The sequence below is a fragment of the Rhamphochromis sp. 'chilingali' genome, assembly GCF_963969265.1.
Source record: "Rhamphochromis sp. 'chilingali' genome assembly, chromosome: 3".
Taxonomy (NCBI): Eukaryota; Metazoa; Chordata; class Actinopteri; order Cichliformes; family Cichlidae; genus Rhamphochromis; species Rhamphochromis sp. 'chilingali'.
Window position 1 is genome coordinate 38485505 of NC_137931.1, and position 23117 is coordinate 38508621.

Consider the following 23117-nt stretch of genomic DNA (forward strand, 5'->3'; position numbering starts at 1 on the left):
CTGTTATGCATATGCTGCCAGTCTGAAGCCTCTCCAGAACATTTTAGTCAGATTCAGCTGAGCCGAATCCATGACACTATACCTTTGTTCTGAGGTAGTCATAGATTTACAAGTGTGTACAGAAGTATGATCTTGCTGACTGTTTTTATTTGCCCATCTTTGCAACAATACTATTGCTCTGGTGTTATATTTATCCAGTTCAAATGACCTGAACTCTTGTGATATCTTGTGACACTTGTAATACAATACTGTAATATTTTATTTATGTTAATTCCAGACATCTTTTTTTCCTGAAACAACCTACCTGAAGTGGGATTGGTGCATGGGAAATGAGTGGGATGTTTACTGAGATGTGACTCAGAGTGTTTATTTTGTTATCGCGGCAAACGGGGTTAAGGTTTTTGATATCGTTAGCGTGCGTAAGTGTCATTCTGTGTGTAAACACGATAGCCCGAAATGTTTTGAATCAATTCTGATAAAACTTTGTAGAAGCGTAGAGTGGGGTCATGTTAACAGTCCGTTAAAAATGGCCTTACATCCAACAAGGTCTTCAAGTTCAATGTGATGATTTATTGGTCAAAGATTGTAGATTTTTGTCATAGCTTGACAAAGATTTTATCAAACTATGATCCTTACAAGTGTGGTGTGTGTTGTCAACATATAGAAATTACCATGTAAAGATTTGATTTTACATTTGACCTCTCCTTAAGGGTTGATTAATTGAGCTGAATGTGAAAATGCTAATGATATTTAGAAAAAAATTAAAACTTGTTTACTTACTTACTGCTTGTATTTATGTTAAGAACATATAGGCCTACAGGGAGTGATATATGGGGATTCTAAATACAGTATTACGCAGGACCTCTGACCTCTTCTTCAAGGTCAGATAAGGTCAAACTTTTTTTTAGTTCAAAATTTTATAAAATATCTGATCTTTAAAACTCTGCTTGAAATTCTAGTGCCGTTGTCTTGTCAACATGGAAGAAATATATCTGTATGTGGGAATCCTAAATATCATGTCACACTGGACCGCTAATCTCAGTTTTACATTTCATATGCCTCTCTTTCAAGTTGATGAGTTGCCTATTTAGAAATATATTGTAGTGTGTTATATAATAGGCTCAAGTTATGTATGTCAAGTTATGTAAGAATTGATATTAATCATCCATTACCCAACCCTACATACTGTTATAGTGTAATGAAAGTAAAGATTTTACTGCACTACAAACTTATTAAAGTACATTTTAAAAAGAACTAAGAGGACATAAATAAATACAAAATTAAATACTATTACCTTTAAAGTAAATACTGACCAAAGAGCGAGCCATCTTACAGGAAGTGTGTGCTCTCTGGGTGCTTCTTGTTATAGCCTTTATGAATGCCTTATTTCTACCTCTGACAAATCATACAATTTAAGCATTTTCTAAAATAAAAACAAAACCTAAATAAGCAAACATACTCAGGAAATCCAAGTAAACTTAAAAATGGAATAAAAACTGATAAGGACTGGTCAGCTGACACGTATAGTGATGCAACAGAAGAATAAAACCAAACAATTCATAAACATTGTTGATAGCAATTTTTATTGAACAGAAGAAACTAACTCAAAGTGAGTGTGTTAGACTGTGGTTCATCATGTTAAAGCATTGAAGCTCATCATCGTCTAATAAAGTGCACTTTCAGTTAACTGCCAAACGGAGAGTCATCTCCTTCCCTCACACAAGTTCAGTCAGGTCCCACACGGTGCAGGACTCTCTGCACCTCAGCTCTTCTTGGTAGAACACCATCACAGTAAGATACATGAGACCAAGTGCAATGACTGAAAATCTCAGTAAGGGCGAGTGCATAAGTGTTAATGGAAGATCAGCACGTGAAAGAGTCTCTCTCATCACACCCGGGTCTGAAAAGTCTGCTATTCCAGCCACCGTTTTCTGCCCTGGCTCAGTTTAACCCAGTCGTTATCATAAAGCAGCAGATGGTGGCTTCTGCTCAGTACTCTGATTATGTAATCATGATTGTAAAACAGCACAGTATTTCTTTATTAACGGTTAACGCTAAGCTAAAATCTTTGCCATGAGCGTCTCTACATTATCAGATCTCAACTTTAAAAAAATATTTAGCTATTCCCAGAAGTGTTTCTCTACATAATATATATGTACAGCTGCATCTTTACAAAGAAAATAATGTTCTGTTAAAGACTGTTGCAAGGTCAGACTCCAGTTTTGGCACGTGTTCGTCATGACTTCACCCAGAAAACAGACTACGTGGATGAGACAGCAGAAACGAGCGCATTCAACACGCCTCTCATGTACAAACACAGACACTAACCTAACATAAATCCTATTCCTACGTCTTATTTATAACGAGATGTATTTGCAATGGTGATTCCCTCGGATGTGGAGCAAACAGGAATGTTGTTCACATGAAAACAAAGTGTTTGATGTTGCGCTCGAGAAAAAAGCGCCAGAGAGATCATTTACAGTACTGGGGATATCGTATCAATCACCATTAAATTTGAAGAGATTTTCAGGATTGCAGTGTGCTACATCAGACACGCACACATCATCAAAGTCAGAGACAGATTAAAAGGAAAATGCCTAAGCCATAATTCACCATAGAAATGGAAAAGAAAGGACAATGCAGTCCAAGGTTGCAAAGGGACACATAACAGAGGGGGAAAAACCAAACCAAACAGCACATCTACTACTCACAATTAAATGTACTGTATTTTAATCTCACCAGGAAACGTCACATTGGATACTTTCACCTCATATTGCACCGTTTTAGCTTTTTCAGTCGAAAGATTAGGCAGTAATGGGTCGTGTCTCTCTTGCGTCAAGTTAATCTCTTATTCCACATGTAAAATACAAAATTAAACCTAGCTTCTTTTTTTTTTTTTAACCTGTCCTATCAACTTGTGCGTTTCATGCACTTTATCCTTAACAGCCAGAGCTTAAACATACAGTATAAGCTCTCAAAAGAGCCTTTCACTTAATTACATTACTACTTTGTTACCAGCATTTCATATAAAAGTAATAAATATACAGAGTTCAATAAATTGGGGCGTTCCATGTGAATAACGTATAAAGATTCAGTGGATTTAAGTGAAAACAGCAGGAATTTTTTTTCCCCAATGTGTAGTGTTATGCGTGTAGTGTTTAAGTACTGATTGCTTCTGGTCAGACTAACAGGACAAAATAAAATCTACTACCGTCAACAGCTGACAGCTTTATATTTAGGTAGTTTAAAGCTTGCGAGTTCTCTCCAATTAGTGTTCAGATATTGCTTGAGAAATTAGAAATGCGTGAAATCTCTCAATGCGTATTATACAGTGTTTGTCTCCATCTTCATACATTTCTCATGCACCCACTAAAGACATAAATACACCGAAGCTCAGTTAAGGAAGGGGAATAGCCCTAATGGAAGGAAGTATGATTGGGTGGCACATCATGGAAGTAGATCTTATACATAATGTAGATCTTATAAAAATGATAAAGTACAATTTCTGAAACTGTCTATATGTGCACCAAATCCTTCCTGGTTGAGAACACCAAGTGGCTGCTTGATGCAATACCTTTTCCTCCCCGATCATGCTGTTGAGCATTTTTGCTTTTCATATTAAAGTGCAGTCCAAATGCAGGTGGCTAAAAGACAAGAATCAAAATAAAGAGAGTGACAGAGAAAAGAAATAGACGAGGTAAAACCCAGAGGGTGAGACTGGGGCAGAGGATTGGCACATACTTCAGAGAGGTCTGACTTGAGGAGGAGCAGGATGGGATGGAGATGAAGAGTCTGTTAGGCTGAAGTTTAAAAAACAAAACAAAGTCCTTCCTATCCTTCTCCAGCGTCACTCCCTGGATTGGTAGAAGAGGATGTATCCCGACTCAGAGTTCTTCGAGATATCTGAGGTAAGACCGTAAAACTCCTCAATGGCCTGGGCATCAATTTTCTGCACAACAGAGGTAAGATGAGATTAAATGGCAATGCAAACAAACAGAGGAGTCAAGGAACAAATAGGCCAACACTAACAGTCACGCACCTCCACAATGTCATCATCAAACAGCAGCCAGAAGCCATGACTCTTCACTATAGTGATGTAATGACCTCGATTTGGGCCGCTGAGGAGACAAAAGACAAACATTGAAATCGTTAACTCTGCCCACGCGTACTTCCTCCTGTCGTTTGCACAAAATTAACCACAACTGGCCACACGTGCACTCACTGCCATTTAATAGTGATTTGGGACTTGGGAAATTCTGAGCAGCAACTTTATGTGGTTTGAGAGCTAATACCTTAAATCTGTGAAGATCTTGTAATAATATGAAGGAAGTGACTGCTCTTGGCCAGGTGCAACCACCACTTTTCAATTCATTTCTATTTATATAGTGCAAAATCACAACAACAGTCGCCTCAAGGCGCTCTATATTGTAAGGTAGACCCTACAATAACACACGCAGAGAAAAACCCAACAATCGTATGGCCCCCTATGAGCAAGCACTTTGGCGACAGTGGGAAGGAAAAACTCCCTTTTAACAGGAAGAAACCTCCAGCAGTACCAGGCTCAGGGAGGGGCGGGGCCATCTGCTGCCACTGGTTGGGGTGAGAGAAGGAAGACAGAATAAAAGGCATGCTAATCTTTTAGGACACATTCACGCCAAGTTTTAAAGTGTTACACTGTCCAGTTTGATCGGAGTAACAGGAACAAATTCAGTCTTTACAGACGCAACAAATTTTAAATGCACTCGACAAAGTGTGCACTTCTACAAAGAGGAAGGAGAGAGCTGGCGACGCAAAGATTATAAAAGATGGACATAGGCACTGTGATGTAAGGAAGTCAGATTTTATTGCCTCAGTGTTAACATTTTGACCATCACTTAGTTTTCTGGAAAAAGAAGTGGTTCAGTTACCAGACAATCTGAACTTTGTGCGCCACAATCTGGTGGTGAAGCCCAGCAGAGAGTTCCCATTTACAGCTGCCTTTGTGGACAACCACCTGCCAGTTAAAGCAGCTACACCCACAATATTGCAAACAAGAAGACTTGACAGATTTTAAATTATTAAATTATGCAAGGTCCTTAACAGCTGCTGAAGAGGAAATTCGTTGCAGGGTGCAAAACTGTTTCTGTACAAGGCTGTAAACATGTTTACATCTGCTGTTCACTCCGATCAGCTGAGCAGCTGTTGCTCTTGGTCCCTAAACTAGCCGAGCTTTCTCTATTGTGGTCCTGAAGCTTTGGAATGATCCTCCTCTTCACATTAGGCAATCTACTTCAGTGGTGGTCTTTAAATCCAGGTTAAAAACTCGTTTCTATTTGCTGGCTTTGGACTCAGTGGATAACTGACACTGCTAATGCTTTGTTATTTTATTTATTATTCTTATTTTGCTTTTTTTTAATTTTTTTTATTTCTCGTGTACAGCACTTTGGTTGGCCATATGTTGTTTTTAAAGTGCTATATAAATAAAATTATGGTATGTTGTGAAACTGAGGATTTGGAATGGGAGCCTATGGGACTGACTCAGTTTTAGTTTTTACTTCATATTTCACTTTTCAACTTGTGCTGGTTGAAAATTATGGCTGGGCCATATCATACCGTTCACGGTAATACCGATATAATGTTGGGCAACAATAAGAAAATGAAATATCGCGATAGAATATGGGTAAAACACGCATGCGCAGTGCCTTTGTTTTCATACGCATATGGCAGAAAAAGCATGGTGGAGAATGAGAAGGGTGAAAGCGGGTCGTTGAATGAAACGGATGAACCAGAACTGGTTTGTAAAAATGCTGCAACTTCAGTGGTGTGGAACTGGTTTAGCTTTCGTCACAACAAAGCACTATTTTTGGTAGAGCATGCTAGCGGGCCGTCGTTATTACCGCGTTTTTTGGAAAATACCACACACCTTAAATCAATCCTTTGATTTTTCTGAAAATCGGCAGTGCCCCTTATAATCCCGTGTGCCTTATGTTTGAATTCTGGTTGTGTTTACTGACCTCGAAACGATTTTATGTACACGGCGCTCGAAAATCTGTCAAATGTTTTAGTGTGACTTTGCTAAGCTACGAACCCGCACAGCTTGATGGATTGTCGGAGCATTACGGCTATCGTAGGCAGGAGCCTCACGGAGTGATACGTACTGTGCTTCAACATAATATTACCGTATTGTGTGTGTATAACCTCTTTTTAAGATTTATGGATATTACACATGGTTATCCTGAGGATCTGTCGGCCAATTTCCACTGGAAATGCCTTTTGGTTAAACTGTCAGCAAGGAATTTGCATTTTCACTGTTAAATTGTATATAACTTTAATGCACATAAAAAACAGCTGCTTGTTTAAGTTAAAATACATTGATGGTTTTTTTGCACTAATAAATTTGTGGAGTTGTAAAGTATTTTGTCTAGTGTCAATTATATCGTCAGCAGACTTCTTTTTTTTTTTTTTATAAATAAATACTTTATCTTAGAAGTATTTTATTTTAAAATGCAAAGTATGCTTTTTAAAATAAAAACCTATTAGTGTGGATTTACCCAGAGACCTGAAGCCTGAACTATAACACAGGATGTGGGACTTAGCGAGGTAACTGCAGGTTTAACCCCTGATTTTCAGGAAGATGGTTCACTTTTTACTGAGGTACATCTCTGTGGTCATTTGTGTTGCAGATGTACCCAGCTCTGTAGCAGGTTACGCTGGCAATAAGCGATCAACAGGCATGAAATCACCTCCTACTGACCAATTGATTCACCAGAAAATAACATCATGATTCCTGGAAGATTCCTCAAACGTCTGAGCGAGGATGTCAGCAGGGTCTAAAGTTTTTCAGCAGTTTCTAAAGTCTCTGTCTTTCTCTGATGACGCAGATTGGGAAAGCCTAGGTTGACTTACGAAGCTCTTTGAGTAACTGCTTAGCCTGATTGCTAACGTTGGGGCAGGTGAAGCCAGATAAGGAAAAATATCCTGGCAATGTTGAATTTGTTTCATAGTGCGGGGTTCTCGTTCCACTGCCTTTATGGGTCAGCTGAAAAAATGTAAAGTCTGATCAGTGAGTTGGTAGAGGCTTAAAAAAAATGAACAGTGTTATTTTTTTAAATTCCAAAACATGACACAATAACAGCCTTACATATCTACTTTTACCAGGTGTGACAAGATCCATCACACGTACTTTTGCTATATGTATAATAATCAGTATACTATACCTTCCACAGTGCACCACCACAGCTACTAGATCATACATGCGATCCAGGTTGACTGCATCCCCAGACGTGTTAAAGAGACGGAGTTCTAATGGGAAAACCACCCGATAGGACAGCTTGGTGTAGCGGTGCAGCTGCTCCATGTACTTAAACCTCTTGAGGTGTAGCGCCAGGATCATAGGAAGTTTCTTCACACGCATCCTGCAGTGAAGAATACATGCTTAGGAAGGAGCCTTTCTGCAGGAACATAACACTGGTGGTCAAACGGAGTGCTTTACTGACCGTTTCTGTGCTTCCTGCTTGCTGCAGCATGTCTCACAGTAGTATTTGTATTCACTGCACAAAGTCTCTGTGTTACTAAAGTCCCTGGAGGAACAAGCAGACCACAGGAGGCTCAATTACTGAGTCTCACTCACACCAAAGGGAATATGTCAGCTCCGTCTGAATGTATAATAAATCAATACTACCTGAGACAGTGTGTTATTGATGTGTTCTGCTCTACATCCACAGAAAGATCCAGAAAATCCTCATCTTTGCTGCTCACCTGTCAGACAGCGAGAGACACCGATGTAACTCATCTGTTGTTACACTGACAGAGTCAGTGAGACTAAGCCTGCTGTTCTGTGACAGAACAGCCACCCACTCACACCTACACACACTCAGCCAGTCTTTGAAATGCTTATTTGACTGAATGGCTTTTGTCTCTGCACCCTGCATCGCCTTGGTGTTTTGCAGGGGTTGTTCTGGGGAACCTGTTTCACTCCTTGCCCTCAAAAAAGGTGAGGACAAAACCTCAGACGGCCCTGACGTAAACCGGGTGGTCAGAGCTCCTCAGAAGCTCTCACTGATTCTCTTTTTTTTTTCTTCCCATGTCTCTCAGCACCTTTGCAAAGAGCTAATCCCCTTTTCAGACTTATTCAGGTGAGATCTCTTGTTCGTGCACCAGCAAATCCATTACCAGATAGCACAAACTACCTCTCTAATAAACTCACGGTGTAGAAAATCCAGGAGCATACATACTGTTTCACAGTTGAGGCAGCGCGTCTCATTGGTCAGTGTGCCTTGAAAGATATCGTGAACCCACGTGGGCTCCGTCTTGTTCTCCGTCTCAGCCTCGGTGGTGACGGCGGTGCCATTGTTCTTGAGGCGCCCGTTCTGCTTTTCCTGCTTTTTCTCCTCTTGCAGAATATCAGCCACGGTGTTCAGCAGGTAGTTGAGGAATTCGTGTGCATCTTGTTGCATGTAGTTGTCAAACAGATCTGGAAGGAGACAGAGATAAATGCATACAACTTCAACTTCCTGCAGAAATAAATAGAAATACATAATATTTCTACCACAATGGGCCTACAGGAGGCTGTTATTTAAACCTATGCATCAATTTAAACATCTGAAAGCTTAATAGATCAGTGCTACAGATAAAGGACTGGACCACAGCTATTCAATGAGCCCCCCAAAAAAGGACCAATAAGGTTGTAACTGTTACCATAAAGCAGGCGCTTGGGAGAAGCAGCTAGCCTAGATCTGTATATATTAACAAAATTTGCCCTAAGCCATCTCTAAAGCTAGCTTTTTAGCAAATTAAACCTTATTTTAAAAAATACGTTTCTGGAGCACGTTGCTCCTAACCCCTCAAAATATACTTTTTTTCTATAGAATACAGTAAAAACTGTGCACCAGTATAGATAAAGAAGTGGTAGACCAGTATCGACTGGTTCTTTCTATGTTACATCAGGGGAAGTAACAGCTGTTGTAGTTCTGAAAACTACAGGTGTGTTTAATAACAGTAATAACTGCTGGTTCATTGGCACAAGCAGAAAACAGCTGTCATTACAGTGATTTGTTACACCTGCATTACTCTCACTGCGATGCTGCACTTTGAAAATGTCTGCCTTGACATGTTGTAAGTAAAATCAGCAGGGTTTATTTATAATAAAAACATCCATACACATTCTTTGTTTTAACAGATCTGTATATAAAGGGGGAAATGAGAAGGGAATGGTGGCGGCTGCCGAGGGGGAAGGAAAAAAAAAAAAAAAAAAAAAAAAAAAAAAAGCGTCCAGAGATGAGCCAGCTGACCAAAGCTGGGTCTCAACAGAGATTGCATTGTTCATGCACATAAAGAGCTTCCTCAATATGGACAGCAGTGAACAGTCAGCCTTTCTGTCAGCTCTACTCTGAATGACCTTACCACCAACACGCACCTGCCTTTCACTTCAAATATTCAGACTGTAATGTAGCTCAAAAGCACACTAAACTAAACCACAGCACTCAGCTCTCCATTTATGGACACGTGTGTGTGAAAGGATCCACATGACGGACACTTAAGTCATTCTTCAACACACTGTCTTAATGTTTTGAGCATATAAATTTTGACAAGAAAAATTACTCTTCTGAGAAATTATTAATGCGAGACTCTTCTTTAGGGATGGGTATTGATAAGATTTTAACGATTCCGATTCCATTTTCGATTCTGTTTAACGATTCGATTCCTTATCGATTCTCTTATCGATTCTCTTATCAATTCTTTTTTTTTTAAAAAGGAGAACACTAAAGTCGATTAGCTTAGAACTGTGTTTTATATCTTCTCTTTGAACAAGATAGAAATTTAGGAGTAACATGGCCTTACAAACCCAACAGTGAGATCTTAAGAGATCCAGCCTACGGCTCTTCAATGGGGTGTCACAGGGTCCCCAGGAAAAAAAATGTATATGTAAAATAATAAAATAAATATTCTTCTGTAGCAATAACAAAGTTTAACATAAATTATTCTGTAGCAATTACACAAGAATATCCAGTAATGTCCTGCCTACAATTAAACACATTCACTTACCAAAGTGAAATCGGGGGCATCTGCTGTGGCAAATGGGTGCAAACCTTTGACCACAAACTTAGACACTGCTCGGTGACATTCGTCTATCCTGGCCTGAAAGGAGACGCTAACGGTAGACTGCAGCGAGAACTGCCAGCATCTGAGCCAGCCAGACTCTGTCTGTCTCATCATGGTCACTAAATGCAACGCACAGTAATAGCAGGTTTTGTAATAAGGTAAATCGCGCTAACATAATATGCAATGCTAATTGATTAGTTACCTGCAGTATTAACGGGAGAGGACGTGGAAACGCTACCGCTGCTGCTGGGTTGAGCGTCGCTAGTCCGGAGCGGATCAAAAACACGACATTCGTTGAAAGCAATCGCGTGTTTTTTGAGCAAATGCTTTTGCATGTTCGTAGTGTTTCCTCCCTCTGATGAAATCTCTACTTTGCAAGTATTGCACGTTGCCCTGTTGTCATCCTTTATCATAAAGTGTAACCAGTGCTTTAAGTGGCCCAAAAGAGGTGCCGGTACTCTATTTTTTTTCCGCCTCCCCTGAGGTAACAACAACTATTGAATGGGTTTTATATACAACAGTCAACAGACAACCTTATACAAAATAATAAATCATTTTATTAGTTTGCGGATTTGCTTGAGCTAGAAAGAGCTACTGAACATAAATAAAATGTGCAAAAAGGTATTGAAATTTATTTTTAACAAAATGTATATAAAATAAATTATAAAATAATTTGTATTTTGCTCTCTCTCTTGAGTCACTGCTGGTATCAGCAGCAGCACTTGTAAAGTGTACCTGCAGAGCTTGGTAGTTCTCCCATACTGCTTTCACTGTTCTCTCACTTGAAGCAACCCAATGCACTGATAAAACACGGCCTATCACAAGGAGACGTTGTCCAACATTGTGAGCACTCTCGGTTAACTCCCTTTGGTTTTTTGGTGATGCATGGCAGAGGGAGTAAAGCTGATCTAAGAATATTTTAAAGTGGTTGATTCCTCCTACCTCCTTCAAAACATCAAACTGCCAGTTCCAGTCTGTGATTGGAACAATGCCAGACAAACAGGTAAGGGAATTTGGAACAAAGCTGCGCAGCAACTCCTGCTTTCCTCCCAAGCATCACTGAGGCTCCATCACAAGCAAATGCCAACAAATGTTCCTGTAGGTAGTGAGGGTCAAAGCCATTATTATGAAGACATCCTAACAGTGCTTCAGTGATGTCCTTTGCTGTGGTCCCCTGCAGCTCAATCAGTTCAAAAAAATATTGTGTCTGGATTTTCACTGCAAATAGCTGACCGCAGGCACACGACAAGCACAGACTTTCCACTTATTGTAGTGGATTCATCAATGAGCACACACAATTTTCTTTCATTCATCACTATGTCATTGACTACCTTCTTTTTCATTTCAGCTGCAATGTGATCCAGTATATTTGCACATGAGTTAGAGTGCAAAACTCTGCCCATCTTGACACCATTTAAGACTTGCAACTGGACATCTATTGGCATGTCTGTAAAGGGACGCCCATGCTTGCCAATCTTATAAGCTGTTCTAAACACATTGCAAGTTGAAGCGTAGTCAGCCTTTCTCATATCTTCAATGTGTTTTTGCATTGTATTTTGTGTTGCCTTCTCTTTTATTTCAACTTCTTTCTTGTGATAAATTGAGTCTCTGTGCTCTTTTATTTTCTTTCGTAGTGAGTTTTGTTGTGCAGCCTTGTCCATTCCAAAAGACGAGATTAAGCACCCACTCCACTCCTGCGACACTCTCTGCCCTTGCTGCATGTCCACGCGAGCACAAACTTGACTACACACACTACGACCCAACTTTTGATTTCTGCTGATCAGCCACTTGTAATTTGTGGAGAAATACCGGACTTGTGCTTGGGACCAACATTCTGGCCACTCATGCTCGCTAACGCGGCTGTTGTCATCGGTAGAAATGGTGTCATTCTCGTCCTCGTCGTCGCAAAAAGTGCCGTCGTCCGCGGCTGCGGCACTAGTGCAGCTTTCATTAGCTTGCGTCTGACCTGCAGCGATATCATTCTGGCTTGGTGGGGTGTCAGCCAGCGAGTCCTCTGATTCTGACCTTGTTCTTTTACTACTCAGAGTCTGAAGCCAGGAGAGCATATTAAGTGTTCATTGTTTTTGTATTTTAACCGAGCAGCTGTTTGCGCGTTTTACACACCCTCTCCGGACCACGTTGAGTTGACATGACAACGGCAAAAGCGACGCATGCGCTTTTCACTTGTAAAACACATTGGTGTATGGGTAATGTAGTCTCTGCTCTCGGTGGGACGAATTAGGAAGCGTGCTTGTGAAGGGCGCTCTGAAAAGCGGCAGCGCAGCCAAACGATTATAACAGATGTGCAAATGAGAGTACCGGTACGCTAAAAGCACGTTCTGGGCGCATGGAGAGGTGGCGGTACTCTCAAGAGCTATATTTAGAAGTGGCGGTACTGAGTACCGGCGCGTACCGGCCCACTTAAAGCACTGAGTGTAACCAAACTTTTGAGCGTTTGTGCCGCTCAGGCGCCGTGTTTCCTACTGGGTAAAAGACGCTACTCAACGTGATGACGTCATTCGGGGCGACTGGAATCGATAAGGGAATCGTTTTTAAAAGTGGCAAACGATTCCAAGGAATTGAAACAGTGGGAACCGGTTCTCAACAAGAACCGGTTTTCGATACCCATCCCTACTCTTCTTCCAGTAATCCAGCACATAACACCAGAACACTAAAACTGGGACACCTCAATGGGATTAACCCCTTTTTATTTATTTATTTATTTTTAAACAGCACCAGTGGCAGGCCCATTTTACAAGCACTCTATAAATGACAGTAACTCAGTTACCATTTGTGCTAGAGACACAATTCAAACGGTTTCGGGAAGAAGAAAAAGTGACCTTTAAGGGGATATTTGGCGTTTCATGGCAGCACAAAGCATTCACAAGGCACTGCTGTCTGAACACAGGAAGAAAAATCAGCTCGGCACAGAGATTACCATGTGCTTTTCATATTACTGTAACTCCTCAACTATTTCGAGCTAAAGAGAAAATTTGAACGGTTCCTGAAAGATCAGAAGTACTTTGTAACTTTTACAACCAAAATTGCAAAATAAGTCTAAGCAGCCTGTATGACACAAGGTTCATAAACGATTAACTGAGATGAGATCCAAGTGCCCTTAAACCCTGTATTATCAGAATATGGGGGTACTTGTTGCTTTGGGGAAGTGACAAATTAATTAGCAAATATTTATAAGGTGCTTCTCTGCAAATTAGCCAAGTACTTTGTGAACAATAACTAAAAAATATGCTGAGCTGCCTCTCCAGTGAGGTTTTCATCCCAGGAACAAACTCCAACTGGGCTGACGGTAGTCCTTGTTCAGACAGGAAGGGTTGGCGGACTTTGAAAAGTAGATCTTGAGGACTGTCCACTACTTAATCAAGAGTACATCTGGACATACATATAGAAGAATAAAGTGTTTATGCAATTCTTGGCAATCGGGAAAAAACCAAAAACAAACACACAAAAAAACCAAACATATGTTTATATTTTTTACCACAAGGTCCATTATCCAAAATATAAGGTTCGTGTAACTTCCTGCCACTGTAGATGGCGTAGACCTCACAGTTCTTATTCTTTTTCTGTGTTCATACAATTCCAGCACATGATATAACAAAGGCCGACTGTGAAACTTTCATTATGATGTATGCTCACCGTTCTCCTTCCGTAGGCGGGAGATGAATTTCTTGGGCGGTATGACGCCAACTTTTTTCTTCTGCGTGGCAATGGAGTGGAAGAGGTCAGCCAGGCACGTGAGCAGGTTCTCCTTCTTTTTCTGCTGGGCTTTGTACGCCAGCACATTCTCCCGGAAAGGCCGGCAGAAGTACAGAGCCTGGAGCACTGAGTTACAGTAACACGTGTTTCCAAACTGAGGGAGAAAACCACAGGGAGACATCGACACAAAACCGTGATGAGGAAGCGATTTAAAACAAGGACTCGAATATTTCTTTTAGATTATCTGTTAATAGCTCGTGGAAAAACGCCAGTGTGTTCTATTGTTGTTATCCATTTGGCAGACACAGTGTCTAGAGCGTTGAGAAACTTGTGTGTTTACATAAATGTCTCATTAAGGAAACAGAACATCCCCGTTTGGCCAAGAGTCTCACAAACAACATTGTTACCTCGAATACCCGCTGACCAGCCGAGGACATGACTCACTGCGGTCCCGTGGCATTTTGTTTTGAAAAATGACACCACTGTTGTTTGGCAATGGCTTTTGTTAATGCAAGCGAGGATTTAGTGATACTCACATTGACCAATCCGAAGTAGTGTTCGTTGATTGGGAATTGCTCCGGGCCGATGTCTTTCTCCAGAGCAGAGGCATTGGTGCCCTGAGAGGACAAAACACGAGACGCTCTGTCATCGTAATCATCTCATATTCCATTTGAATCATTTCAGTAGATTTCAGTGACAGACTTATTTGCTTAGTCCGGTGTGTGAATATACAGGCAAATGAATATGGAAATGATGCATAGTCAAGGGCCAGGAGCAGCTATACATCTGCAGCTATGAGGCAAAACAAAACTGACTTTTTCTGTAATTAATAAAATTATTATTTCTGGAATATGTAAAGATCTCAATTTTCTGCAGAAAGCACACACTTCTGCACATCTTGCTTCCTTTCGTCAGAACAACAAGTCATGTCAATGTAGAAAACGGATATAGTCTAAACAGGTAGACCCGTATCAAAAGTCGGGACTCTTGCTGCACCCAATTGCTGAGACAGAGCACTTATCTCTTGTCAGAGCTCAAAGCTTTTTCAAATGAATCACAGCTTTGTTGAGTGAACACAGCAGACAATTTAGGTTGGGGAAGGCTTTGACTTCTAATGACTGTCATTTCTCATCTGTCAAAGCAAACAATGGATACCCGTCTGTCCGGCTTACCACTTCCAGTCTCCAATGTTTTGGGAGACATGCAGGTCCCAGGAGAGACGAATTACCAAGGAGAATCCACACATGAAATATCACATCCAACCTTTACTGACATCTGAAACCACACTTTGAAATTTGAGCTCCTCCTGATAACAGGAAGCGGGCAGTGGTATTGTTAATTTAGAAAGGAATAAATTCTTAAAGGAGACATATTATGCTCCTTTCTACATATTTTTTTGATTAAGGCAGAAGCTTGAAATAACAATTATTCATCTAACACTGAAGGTGCACTGTTGCTTCACAGCAAGAAGGTTCCTAATTTGAACCTGTTGCCCTGCATGTGTGCAGTCTACATGTTCTCCTTACTCCTGCACGAGTTTTCTCCAGGTACTTCGGCTTCCTTCCACAGTCCAAAAACGTGCAATTTAGGTTAGTCGGTGTTAAGAAAAATCCATGGATACTAATAATAATAATAATGATAATATAATGACTGGTGCAATACACTGCAGCATTTTATCGTCCCATATCCATCAGTGCGTCCTTAACTTGTAACATCTCGATTAGATTACTTAGTTAAGATTATTTAATAAATAGGGTTAGGGACCTACTGACTGGGGGATGCGCCGATCTGATATTTCGATCAGGATAAAAAAAAATTATTATTATTATTTTTTTTTTTAAATTCACATGATGATGGCTTCCCTGTGAACTGCTTGTTCCTGCTTTATGTTTGGTGAAACATTTGTTGGGAGGCTTTCACTAGTGTAGTTATATATTAGGGATGCAACAATACTCGTATCGGTATTGAACCGTTCGGTACGCATATGTATCGAACAATACAAATTTTTTTATTTATTTTATCAACTTTTCTTCTGACGATGCTGTCTGTGTTGAGCGCTCAGTGAATCTGTGTTCGACTACTCCGCCTAGGCTGCACTGTTGAGTGCAGATCCACTGAGCGCAGCGTAAGCTAGCAAGACGGAAGCTAAGCTCGAAATTGAACCTCCCCCACCTTCATTCAGATCTGGCGTTTGGAACTATCTTGGTTTTCATGTGAAGCATGACCCTGATGGTAAGCGCGTCATGGACAAAATTAAAACAGTATGTTGGATGTGCCACGCAATGCTCAATTGGTGGGAACTAGTGCGTTAGCGCAGTTAGCTTGTTAACGTGTTGACGCTGTCCAGCCCCACGCACGGGGCGATCCGCGGTAACTCGTTAACGGAGATTTGCTGCGTTATGGCGTTAATGTCATTTTAACGAGATTAACGCTGACAGCACTAGTGGGAACACAACGAATATCACTGCACATCACCTGATGGACAACATCTCCCACCCCATGCAGCAGACTGTGACAGCACTGAGCAGCTCCTTCAGTGGGAGACTGCGGCACCCACGGTGTGGGACTGAGAGATTTCGCAGGTCTTTCCTCCCCACTGCTGTCAGACTCCATAATAAAGACTTTAACTGATCAAGCACACACATCCATACATATGCAATAATACTAAGTGCAATAATCCTTTCTGTCATCGTTGTATTTTTACTCAGTTGTATATAGTATTTGTATTCTATTTTTATCTTATTGTATATTTATTTTATTTTATTCTATTGTATATAGTATTTTATTTTATTCTATTCTGTACAGTTGTGTACTGTATTTATTCTTATTGTATTCTAATTTTTGCCTCATAACTTTTGCACTGTCCACTTCCTGCTGTGACAAAACAAATTTCCCACGTGTGGGACTAATAAAGGTTATCTTATCTTATCTTATCTTATTTACGCCGACATCATCCTAGTGCAAAGACAAGTGGAAGCAGACAAAAACAACAAGCACGCATGCTACAAACTTTACCCGAGTCATTTAGACAGCCGTTAGCATATGATTCTCCGTATGGGGACCTGGTATGTTTAATATGCTGCTGAGAATATAGCCCAGAAGAAGCGTATAGTATAGCTTTTATTTTGGAAAGAGACATTTCTCTGTAAACTCTCTTTTCCAAAGATGAGTGATTTCTCGATCAGATAGATTTATTTTTTTTATTTTAGCAACATTACATTTAAAAACCGCATTTGGTTTCACTGAAATATACAGAGGCTGCTGGAGGCTTCCCATGAGTGTTTCTTCTTCACTCACCTCTTTTCACTCAGTGTATTTATACAGCACTGTTCATTTACCCATGTCTTATTATTAATCTCAGCTCTCTCTTTCACAATGTGTCTTTTGTCTTGTCTTCCTCCCCACACCCCTCAACAAGTTGTGGCAGATGGCTGCCCTTCCATGAGCCTGCTCCTGCTAGAGGGTTTTTTTTCCTGTTAAAGGGGAGTTTTTCCTTCCCATTGTCACCAAGTGCTCATACTGTCTTTGCCTTACAATATAAAGTGTCTGTTATTGTAATTTGGTGCTCTATAAATAATACTGAACTATATATATATATATATATATATATATATAGATAGATAGATAGATAGATAGATAGATAGATAGATAGATAGATAGATAGAAAATATATATAGAAACAAAAGAAAAACACCACACATCCTGATGAGATATGGATTAATATATCAGTCTGTGCAATCTAAGAACTCTAGCAGCTCTGACTGACACTGCAGGCTTTTCACATTAGCATCTAGTCTAAATAAAGCAAAGGCCACTGGCATTAGGCAGAGCCGTTTAAGTCTGTTCTTACCCACTCTTCACTGCCCCTGAACACACCAGGAGCACAGATTAGTGCAGATTCCTGCTCTATGCTACCAGGATGTAACCGGTCCTTTGCTGCAGCACCACATTATGCAATCACACCAAGCTGTCAAAGGCAGCACGCTCCCCCATCCCTCTTGTCAATCACCGGTGACAACTATACAAACTGTACATTGTGTTGTCTCGCCAGGATGCAACACACAATGCAAACGCTCCACGTGTTCTGGGAATCCATCCTACCTGACAAACCATCCTACCCATTGTTTCTGCGTATGGGCACAACACAAATTTAAGTGGCGAACCATCCTACCTTTGTGAATGTGACCTACAAGCATATTTTAACAGCTAAAATTAAGTGGCAAATCGTCCTACCTTTGTTAATAAGATCTAGAAACATACTCTGATGGGTAAAATGAAGTGCCAAACCATGCTACCTTTGTGAATGTGACCTACAAACATACTTTAACGGGTAAAATGAAGTGGCAAACCGTCCTGGCTATATGAATATAAGCTACAGCATACTGTGATGGGCAAAGTTAAGTGGCAAACCATCATACCTAGTTAAATTTGTGGTGGAATTACTCTGTGACAGCAGAAATGTGCATAAACTACTTATGGTAGGACGTTTTGCCAAAGGAGGATGGTTTGTCAGAACACTGGCAAGCTTCAGCGTGCAAAGGTGCACAAAAGGGGCCCTGTCTGAGCGACAACTAACTAAAGTATGGGGCCACGATTTAAACTACTGTGTATACTCGTTTTAAAAAAAACCCTGCAGTGTGCACATTCTCTGGGTGCAGGTGGGAGGCGACTCATCACACACACACACAGGTTCAGCACAGTGCCTGCAAGCGGATCGATATCAACACGGAAAAGCAGCGAGTTACTCACCATATTACAAATGGAGGCGATGTTTCTGACAGTCATTTAGTTTACAGTGTCCCCTTCACCGCCATCTTTATAAAATAAACATAGCAAGGCGACGCTGAGCAATGAAGTTAATTCGCAGTCGCGGCTGGAGGCCAGACTGCAACCTCAAGCGTCAGAAAGCAGGCAGAGAGACACGGAGCACCATGCAGCCGGCACGGAGCTGAGGGGGACTCTCAGTGTGGACACGGCTGCATCCTCGCGCACATATCGAACACCCCTCAGCTGGAAAACGACAGTGCACGAGGAGACAGGCGAAAGTTGCAGGCAGCAGGTTGTTAGCAACGTCTAGGAAACGAGCCTGCTGTGTGAGGAAGCACTACAGTCCCGCCCACCAAGGGAAACCCCCGGACCTGATTGGTCCGGATTTAACCGAATTGATTGACGTGATTGAAGAGCCATATGCAGACATGCACAGTGGCGTTTAAGTGAGCCGCAACCAATCATCTGCGATGATTTTGAGCAGGGATTTGTAGTTCGTTTTGTGATTTATGAAATTTAAAAGGACTGAAGGGTTTATGCAAAAAGCCTTCTGGTGACATAAAAACATATATTAGGCTTTATAACACGTACAAGTAATTCCCCCATAGAGAAGTGGTGTGAGGCAAAAAATATGTTTTCAGGTCTAAAACCAGCAGCTTTTTTTTGCTATATGACACCTTTTGCTGCTGTCAATACTAGGGGTGCAACGATACACAAAATTCACGGTTCGGTTCGATACTTTGGTGTCACGGTTCGATATTTTTTCGATACAAAAAAATGTTCATGCCTTTTTAATTTGCCATTTATTAAAATTATAAATATATATTTTAACTCAGAAGTACAGTTTTTAAATGTAATGTTGCTGAAACAACATAATAATAAAAAAAAAAATCTATCCGATCGAGAAATCACTCATCTTTGGAAAAGAGAGTTTATTACAGAGAAATGGCTCTTTCCAAAATAAAAGCTATACTATACGCTTCTTCTGGGCTATATTCTCAGCAGAATATTAAACATACCAGGTCCCCATATGGAGAATCATGTGCTAACGGCTGTCTAAATGACTCGGGTAAAGTTTGTAGCATGCGTGCTTGTTGTTTTTGTCTGCTTCCATTTGTCTTTGCACTAGGATGATGTCGGCGTAAATGTGCAGTGATATTCGTTGTGTTCCCACTAGTGCTGTCAGCGTTAATCTCGTTAAAATGACATTAACGCCATAACGCAGCAAATCTCCGTTAACGAGTTACCGTGGATCGCCCCGTGCGTGGGGCTGGACGGCATCAACACGTTAACAAGCTAACTGCGCTAACGCACTAGTTCCCACCAACTGAGCATTGCGTGGCACATCCAACATACTGTTTTAATTTTGTCCATGACGCGCTTACCATCAGGGTCATGCTTCACATGAAAACCAAGATAGTTCCAAACGCCAGATCTGAATGAGGGTGGGGGAGGTTCAATTTCGGCTAGCGTTGAGGCAGTTGCCATGTTGCACCGAACTTAGCTTCTGTCTTGCTAGCTTGCGCTGCGCTCAGTGGATCTGCACTCGACAGTGCAGCCTAGGCGGAGTAGTCGAACGCAGATCCACTGAGCGCTCAACACAGACAGCATTGTCAGAAGAAAAGTTGATAAAATAAATAAAAAATGTTGTATTGTTCGATACATATGCGTACCGAACCGAAAGCACTGTATCGAACAGTTCAATATCGATACGAGTATTGTTGCACCCCTAGTCAATACATATGTTTTAAGAGTAGTCGCTGTAGCTCAGAAGCTAGAGTGGTTTGCAAAAGGTCAGTGGTTTGATTCCTGCCTCATCTGGTCTGCATGTCCAAGTATCCTTGAGCAAGTTACTGAACTCCGAGTTGTCCCAGATGCATCCACCAGTGTGTGAGTTAGTTAAAAGTACTTAAGCATAGAAAGAAAATTATGAATGGGTAAAGACACTGAATTTGATTCCATTTCAATGCAATTTGACATTATAATATTAGAGAGAAAACCCAAACAATCAGATATGTATCTATGATCAAGCAACGGTGAGAAGGAAAAGGTCAATTTTAACAGGAAGAAACCTGCAGCAGGACCAGTGTCAGGGTGGAGCAGCCATCTGCTGTGTCCTGTGGAAAGGAGCCAGAGTTCATGAATTACTAATGATTACATACAGTACTGGTGTATAAACACACGGGGAGTAAAGAAGACATCCCCATTGCATCAAGAAAAGTACCTTAGCAGCCTAAACCTATTGCAGCGTAACTTAGTGATGGTTCTGGGTCACCTGATCTAGCCTTTACTATATACTTTATCAAAAAGGAGAGTTTTAAGTTTAATCTTAAAAGTAGACAGCATGTTTGTCATTTCCAAAGAAGAGGGACCTGATAGCTGAAGTTAGTGCAGCCTAGAAGCAATAAATGCATGGACCAGCTTTTCAGCATCAATTTGAGACAGACTGTTTCTAAATATTAGAGATATTTTGCAAATGAATAAAGGGAGTTCTTTATATTTGTGCAATATAGAAGCCGTAAGAAGATCATTATGTACAACATTCACTAGTACTGTTTCTGTGCTATGATGAATTTTAAATCCTGATTAAAATGCTTCAAATAAACTGTTCCTTTGGAAATGATCAGTTAAAAGTCACAGTGATGGTTTAGAGGAAGACATTAAGTTAACTCAGAAAGATTAATTGGACAGAAAGCGTCTAAATAAAGAGTCAGAAAATATTGCGAAGTTGCACGATCATTTAAATTTTGAGAAAAGTAAATTAAGTCTAATTAAAAAAAATAACATTTATGTCGAGACTTTCATTTTCACCATCTATATCTGTGTTAAAATCATGTATAATAATGATTTTATCAAAACGGAGCACTAACTCAGATAAAAAAAAAAGTCTGAGAAATCAGATAGAAACTATGAGGTGAATGATAGATAACAAATAAAGCTGTTTTTTGAGTTTTCTGGGTCTTTGGTTGATTAATAACAGGGAGTGAAAGATTGCAGCCACTCCTCCTCCTCGGCCTTAGCTTTGAGGATTCTGACAGTCAGTATGACTCATTTAAGCTAACGTATTCATCCTACATCCTCTGCTTCCTGGTTCCATTTGACTATGAAGCCCACATCATGTTTTGGACACCCAGCATTTTAAGGAGAACATGTAGCTAACCATGTCACTCCTGGCATGAGGCTCAATATTAATTTTAGTGACCTCCGATTGATGCAAATGGGTGTCATTACTTTCACTGTGATTTGCAATCTCACTGAATATATGCTTACTTTTAGACAGCAGTATCAAATTGTCTCCAGTGTTGTCTGTTCTGGCCCTGGAATACAATTAACTATGGTTACTGGAGTCTCTAGCTTCACATTTCTAAAAGTGCTTTGACTGCTCAAATGGAGCAGAAAAGTCAATATAAGTATGAGTTCAGTTACTAGAATTGCTGTTTCGCAATTTTTCCAGTATTGTAATTTACACCCTTGTCTGTCCTGTCTCTTATATAGAGATCTGCCAGCAGAGATTACTGTCACCAGTTCAGTATCCAAAATAAAATATGATCACAGTCTCCCTTATTTCAAGGCTGTGAAAAGTGTTTTTACGTAATATTACAATGCAACAATTTTGACCTCTTGGTCAAAATTGCAAATTTCTTCATCATTTTATCCTGTTTTACATTTCTGGAAAATGTTGCCATTGTCATTAATTTAGGAATTCTTGAGTTATGGTCAAAAAGACAAGGTCACAGGCCCTTACACGCAAAGTTGTTTTCACATATGCACTGCACATTCCCGGGCAGAGTTAGGAATCCAAATGTCTGACTCACTTAGTTCAGCCAGTAAATGGATTTTAACCTGCCAACTCTCTAGCATAAAGACTGAGATATCAAATTAAGTCCATGTGTGAACAAAGCAGGTCATTGTCTTGTAAACTTACAGTAAGCGTATGGGTGTCATGTATTCTACCTCCTGCATGTGCTGCTCAACTATTCAGCTTAAATTAGATGAAATACTTCCAGTAGTAAAAATGCATCTGAAGCAACATTCTTTTTCTGCGCAAAATGTCATAACATTAACAACTTGAAAACAAGTAAAAACAGCCTGGGTGAATGTGATCATATTTAAAGAATTTCTACCCAACAGATATTGTGTTCAACTTGAAAACATACGAAAAAAACCATCGAACAAGGTGTACAAGAAAATTAATATTCAAATTTCATAAATATATGGCATTCACATTGAGTTTGTTTTATTTGTCCAGGAAGTGAAACTCTTGAGATTAATAACCTTATTGTAGGATCCTTCTGGGGCCAAGATAGTAGTGGTGCAACAATACTCGTATCGATATTGAACTGTTCGAACCAGTACGCATATGTATCGAACAATACAAACTTTTCTTCTGACGATGCTGTCTGTGTTGAGCGCTAAGTGGATCCGCGTTCGACTACTCCGCCTAGGCTGCACTGTCGAGTGCAGATCCACTGAGCGCAGCGCAAGCTAGCAAGACAGAAGCTAAGCTCGGTGCAACATGGCAACTGCCTCAACGCTAGCCGAAATTGAACCTCCCC

At 40.4% G+C, this 23117-nt stretch overlaps 1 protein-coding gene across 1 annotated transcript; it reads right to left on the minus strand.

Moving 5' to 3' along the window:
* Nucleotides 1-2883: 2883 nt before the first annotated feature.
* Nucleotides 2884-18912, minus strand: usp46 (ubiquitin specific peptidase 46). Its single transcript, XM_080879128.1, has 9 exons — nucleotides 18544-18912; nucleotides 14331-14411; nucleotides 13735-13948; nucleotides 8214-8452; nucleotides 7661-7737; nucleotides 7476-7559; nucleotides 7197-7394; nucleotides 4040-4118; nucleotides 2884-3949 (listed from the first exon to the last, which is right to left on the minus strand). Exons 1-9 carry the CDS (start codon nucleotides 18577-18579, stop codon nucleotides 3848-3850), a joined length of 1110 nt encoding a protein of 369 aa, XP_080735254.1. The 5' UTR covers nucleotides 18580-18912; the 3' UTR covers nucleotides 2884-3847.
* Nucleotides 18913-23117: the final 4205 nt, after the last annotated feature.